This window comes from Taurulus bubalis (genome assembly GCF_910589615.1).
Source record: "Taurulus bubalis genome assembly, chromosome: 18".
In the NCBI taxonomy this organism is placed as follows: domain Eukaryota; kingdom Metazoa; phylum Chordata; class Actinopteri; order Perciformes; family Cottidae; genus Taurulus; species Taurulus bubalis.
This window is the reverse complement of record NC_136606.1, coordinates 2,532,628-2,538,627: the sequence shown is the minus strand read 5'-3', so window position 1 is coordinate 2,538,627 and position 6,000 is coordinate 2,532,628. Positions and strand designations below refer to the sequence as shown.

General features: G+C 49.4%; 1 protein-coding gene across 1 annotated transcript in view; it reads left to right on the top strand.

Moving 5' to 3' along the window:
• Positions 1-1,015: 1,015 nt before the first annotated feature.
• gpr158a (G protein-coupled receptor 158a) overlaps positions 1,016-6,000 on the top strand; it is a gene marked incomplete at both ends in the record, with an annotated part of 73,981 nt that continues 68,996 nt past the window's right edge. The window contains one exon of the mRNA XM_079234188.1: positions 1,016-1,890. Coding sequence (XP_079090314.1) covers positions 1,016-1,890 — 875 coding nt within the window. The remainder of the gene's footprint in view (positions 1,891-6,000) is intronic.

The following is a 6,000-nucleotide window of genomic DNA, read 5'->3' as shown; positions in this document are numbered from 1 at the left end:
TTAATATCTTTTTTTTATATGACTCTTGAATGCCAAAGTGAGAACACATCTCTACCCATTTATTCCCAAATCAAGCGCCTGATTTTGATGAATCAACCGACGCTGACTTCAAATCCGCGTTCAGCACTGGGACAGCGACCCAACGACCCAACGACCCAACGCCGCGCCGCGACCCAACGACCCACCGACCCAACGCCGCGCCGCGACCCAACGTCGCGCCGCGACCCAACGCCGCGCCGCGACCCAACGCCGCGCCGCGACCCAACGACCCAACGACCCAACGCCGCGCCGCGCGCCACAAACTCGTTCTCTGTTGGATGACGAACGCACTCCGCCCTCTCCCGACCACAGCCAGCATTAATGCTGGCTGTGGTCGGGAGAGGGCGGAGTGCGTTCGTCATCCAAGAGTGAGAGCGCTCCCTGACTCGGTGCCTCCTGAGAGAAATATAATAAATATATAAATATAATAAGAACCTGCCCACTACACCCCTCCCTCGTTTTGATTCAGTCTGTGGAGCTGCACGCAGAGGGAGGACGTCCACCGCGCAGCAAAGCCGAGACTACCGTCTACAGAGAGAGAGATAGAGAGGGAGAGAGAGAGAGAGAGAGGGGGGGAGAGAGAGGGAGAGAGAGAGAGAGGGAGAGAGAGAGAGAGAGAGAGAGAGAGAGAGGCGGATGCTCAGCATCAACAAGCTGCATGAGGCATCTGTGAAGAAGGAGACGGGATTCAGCGAGGACAGCGACGGGGTTCCTCGCGTTTCCTCCTCCTCCTCTTCCTCTTCCTCTTCCTCCTCTTCGGCTTTGACTGATTTCAAGCTCGGAGGCGTGAAGCTGAAGAACCTACAAGTGAAGAAGCGATGGTTTAGCGGAGCAATGTGCTAGTTTTTTTTATTTTTCTCCATCTTCTTCTTCAGCACGCCCAACGACACCGTAATTCCGAGCAGCAATCCCCGCGCGCGCACACGCACACACACACACACTCACACACACACGAACGCTTTTCTTCTGGAGGGAGATGGCTGTTTTCCGACTGTCGCTGCTGCTGCTGCTGCTGCTGCAGGTGATGGGGTCGAGCCTCCAGTCCGCGCGCGGGGAGGACGCCGGGGGAGCGCGGCGGGATGCGATCCACGGCGGCGCTCAGGCGGCGCAGCAGCAGCAGCAGCGTCGGCATCTGGCGCATCTCCGCGCGCCTCCTCTCGCGCGGCCGCAGCCGCAGAAGACCGAGGAGGAGCACCTCCTCCCGCGGGTGGTCACGGCGTTCCTCCACACGGGGGACTCGACCACCTTGAAGCACGCCAACTGCTCGCGCAGGTACGAGCTCAGCAGCTCCCTGCGGGGGGCCAGCGCGCACCCCTCCATGGGCAGCGTGCTGGACACCGTGCTGCACGCGACCAACTTCCTCAACATGATCCTGCAGGCCAACAGGTCCCGGGAGCAGAGCCTCCGGCGGGACATCGAGTGGTACCATGCCCTGGTGCGCAGCGTCCTGGAGGGAGACGCCAAGATCCACCGCGCCGTGCTCGCCTTCAGCGCGGACTCCTCCCGGCCCTCGGTGCTCCTGCAGGCCACCAGGGCCGGCGGGGAGATCGTCCTCCAGGACCTGTCCGGCGCGGCGCACCGCCATCTGCGCAACCGCACGGTGGACACGGAGTGGTACCACGGAGTCCGGGACCGGAAGAAGCCCAGCTTCCGTAAGAGGGTGCTGAGCCAAGATTTCACATCACTGGACAATTCCTTAAGGCGAGGGGAGAGTTTCATCCCGGACAAGGAGCACGTGAAGTGGTCCGCGCCCTACCTGGAGTGTGAGGACGGGAGCTTTGTTCCCCGGTGGCTTCTGACCTTATCGGCGGCCTTCTACGGCCTGAAGCCCAACCTGGCTCCTGAGTTCAGGTAGGCACTCAGAGACGTGTCCGTGTTCTGGGTTGTGTTGTGAGTTGTATGTGAGGGAGAAGGATGTCAACGTAAAGGTGAGTTCAGGTACACAGAGAGACATGTGAACAACCCTCCTTTGAATATAGAAGCTGCTCAACTACAAACCTTATGGCATCAAGTTTTCCCAAAAATCGGAATGGTTAATTTTCCTGTACTAAATTCAGATTATCTCCTCAACCACAAGGCCTATTTGAATCATTTAAAAAGGTTTAATATACAGAAAACTCCTTTGTAACATAGCTAATAAGTTCATGTATGTGTTACTGGTGTATTGGTTTATGGACAGAAAAGGACTGAATATATATTTTGCGAAAAAATAAATAATTAAAAGTTGTATTTTCTTATCGTAACTATATTTGCTATATTTAAATTTAACATATAACATAGCTCCATATGTTAAGAGTAGATGTGTGAAGTTTGGCTTTGATTGAGTGAAGTTAAGTCTTTTTTAATAATGAACAAAAACATCCCTGTTGCCTTCTTTCATAAAAAGTGCTCGTTTACTTGTGTTGCTTGTATTCTGTGAGGGAGAATGATGTCAGCGTGCAGGTGAGCTCAGGTGGGTTCAACCACCACTCCGTCTTCCATCCCTTCCTCTCTTTCCCCCCAAACGCGCCGCAGCCTCCCTCTGTTAAACCGGAGGGGGGTTTCTTCTCTTCTCTCAGCCAGCAGCTAAAAATAACCTGCATGTCACTGGATGTGGCAGCGGAGGAAACCTCTGGCTACAGGCCCTATAATTAATTTATCAAGAACTCTCTCGGCTGCGTGCTTTACGACTCGGTGAAATGTTGCATGCCCTTTTCTCTTTTTCCGGTGGGGGGGCGGCTGTGAAATCTCATCATGAGATGAGAGACACATTGTGAGGAAGACATGATGAAACATCTCTGATGCTGTGGTGTTTCCCATCATCATCATCATCATCATCATCATCATCATCATCATCATCCTCATCCATGTCCTGAAGCCACCCCACGTCCGTGCCACCGGTCCTGATGTATATGGGGAAAGCGCTCCGGCTCCTTATATGTGATCCAACATCTTCCACGATGAATATTTAATCATCCAGATCACTAGTTGTGTGTGTGCTGCCGTCGATGAATCTTTAATTGATGCACTGGAGTCGCTCACGGTGCCGGCATCGGGTTGCAGAGGAGTCAGAACCTGCAGTGATTACAGGATGCTGACTCTACCTGGAGGAGCTAGAGCATCTCAGAGCAGCTCCAACCAGCTGGTAGACAGAACTACTTGTGAAGAGAAATTTCATATTTACTTGGATTTGTTTAAATAATTGTGTTAGAGATGCTTTCCTCTTGTGGTCAAAGACCCCCCCCCCCCTGTAAAGGCCTCCTCCATCAGATGAAGGTGTGATGCGCGGCCGTTTGGTTTCGTTTAACGTCCCCGGAGAGCGGAAGGAAATATCCCGCTGCGCTCCAAGGAGCACGAGAGCAACATCCATCCATGAATATGTTTCCTCTACACGGGGAAACGATCAGAAAAATGACATCATCACATTATCATATTATCACATTATCACATTATCACGACTTACTAATGCAGTTGGGGATTCTTATCCATGTTATGATCGCTTGTGTAACGATAACAATTTAGACCAGTTCAATTATTTAACGGAATACATTCAACATTTCTGTCCCGTCTTAACTCTTCATGCTAAGCTACGCTAACAGAGCTGCTAGTGCAACAGCCACAATCATCAAACACAGCAGCAAACTATACGTACTTATATTAAAAACAGACGTTGCTTACAACACTCATGTTTGCATGTTAGCTATGAAGCTAAAGTTCAGCCAGTTAGCTTAGCATAACGACTGGAAGCAGAAAGAAACGGTTTGTCACGTCATCTCCGGTAAAAGCGCAATTTGTCATTTCTAAACTTTGTGTATTAAAGCTGAGCCGGTCTTTGTGCTTGGTGTACAAACACCAGAGTGGCAGTTAGCGTCTTAGCTAGCTCTCCCTGTTTGGTAACAGCTAGCAGTGAGGCTGCAGATTGCAACTAGCGGAAACTTCTCCCACAAAAACACGAAGAGACCTTTTCTAGATCCACTGAAGGAACATTGGCGATGAGGTCACGCTACCGATGACGGTATAAAAGACTCGTTCTGAGGTTCACCAAAGAAAACACACTTGATGATATTATATTCCATTTCTGCCAACAGATCCCCCAAAAGAATGCACACATTTTTACTACCGCAAAAGTCGGGTTACGAGCCGCTACTACCTTCGGTCAGTGTCCCCGTTAGCGCCCCGCTGTAGCTAGCTGGGGCTCCTGCTAGCGCTCCGTTACTTCTAGCAGCTAGCTAGCGCTGCTCCTAGCTTGCTACAGCGGGGACACTGACTTTTACGGTACATTCAACAACAAACAAGTGTTGTTATGGCCCTTCATTGGAGTAGATTGACCTGCACTTGTGGCAGATTCGTGGCTTTCCTCATATGATTGTCTAAAAGAGGTATTTATAATCAGTTCCCCTTCCCGTGTCCTTTTTGGGCATCCTCCCTCGTCTCAGAGGAGCGGCGGCTCGTCCTCCTGCCTGATAAGAGGGGATAATAATAATAATAATAATAATAATAATAATAATAATAATAATAATATAGCGCCTCAGACATCAGCTCACCTCCGCTTCCCCTCCAGATGAATACACAATCAATGCAACAGTGAATTAATAATGAAAGATGGAGCCATCTCGAGTGCAGCCATTTAATGCTGCCGTCACTTCCTGTTTGGAGAGACGAAACAGGAAGAAGCGACGTGACTTTGGCGTAGGGAAATACGTTTGAAAATAAGTGGGGCCTGTTTTTAGTATTTTTTGTATCCCGCAGGTGCTAAACAACTCGTGCACCTTTCGTCACAGCAGCAGTGTGTGGACATGTGTTCGCCATAGATCGGCCGGTTTGTTTCCGTGAAGGTGTAAGAAGTCGCAGCGCTCACACGTCGGCTCCTCTCCTCCCGCCTGCCTCTTCAGCTGCACTCGAGACACAGGGGAGGCAGCTTAGACCGCACAGTGTGTGTGTGTGTGTGTGTGTGTGTCTCATTGTTGGGGGTTGAAACATTCCTCCAGATGCTACGAACAGTCCTAATTGGCAGATCACTCTGACACACAAATGCAAAAAAAAAAAAGGAAGTGCGGCGTGAACAAACACACACCGTGGGAATACACAGAAGAGGAAGATGTGTGAGTGAGGTGCACACACTGCACTTCAAACTCACCTTTCACAACACAGAGCTTAATTGCTTTGAGGCTGAAGGCAGCAGCACTGATCAGACCAACTAGTTGAAACCATCTAAACAGTATTAAAAGAAAGAACTGTAAGGATAAAGGCAATAGGTTCTCATTAGAAGGCCGGGTATCTTCCTCTACGTCCTGCTGGACCGCCTGACAGAGCGAGGCCTCCGGCTCCAGGAGGAGCCGAAAGCATCTGCTTCAATGGACGGCATCCAGAAACAAATAGGAAGGAAACCCCACAGAACCCGCGGCTAAAACACCGTAATATATGACGGCAAGGAGAGATGAAAGAGGGAGCAGGAGAGAGGAAACAATGCTAAGTGTTTTAGAGCAGATAAAGATGTGAGACCGTACGTGAGTGAAACCTGAAGTGCGACGCCCTCAGAAGGTAAATGTCAGCGCTACAGAACCCCCACCTCATGGCTCGCTGTGAGGAGAGATTGTTTTGCTAATAATACGGCTAAGTATGAGATAATCTCGCGGATTTTTATACTATTATGGTGATGTCATTCGAAGGATTGAAACGTGTGTGCAGATTATAAAAGACCCGTCAGAACAAAGAGGTTTGTTTGGTAGGAAAAGGAATTCAGCTCCTTTCTGGTTTTGACGTTTTTGGTCAGGTGACTGCAAACTATAGGAAATATAGTATGATATTAAATAACAGTTATAACGGAGGAGAAGCACATAAGGAAAAAATACACAATTTTGCAGGTTTAAAACATTTAATAACTATTTTACAAATACTGCTGTAGTTTGGCAGATATCCATTTTTCCTTTTGTGTGTTCCTGTAATATTTTGATCATAACAATTTCAATTAATTATCCAACT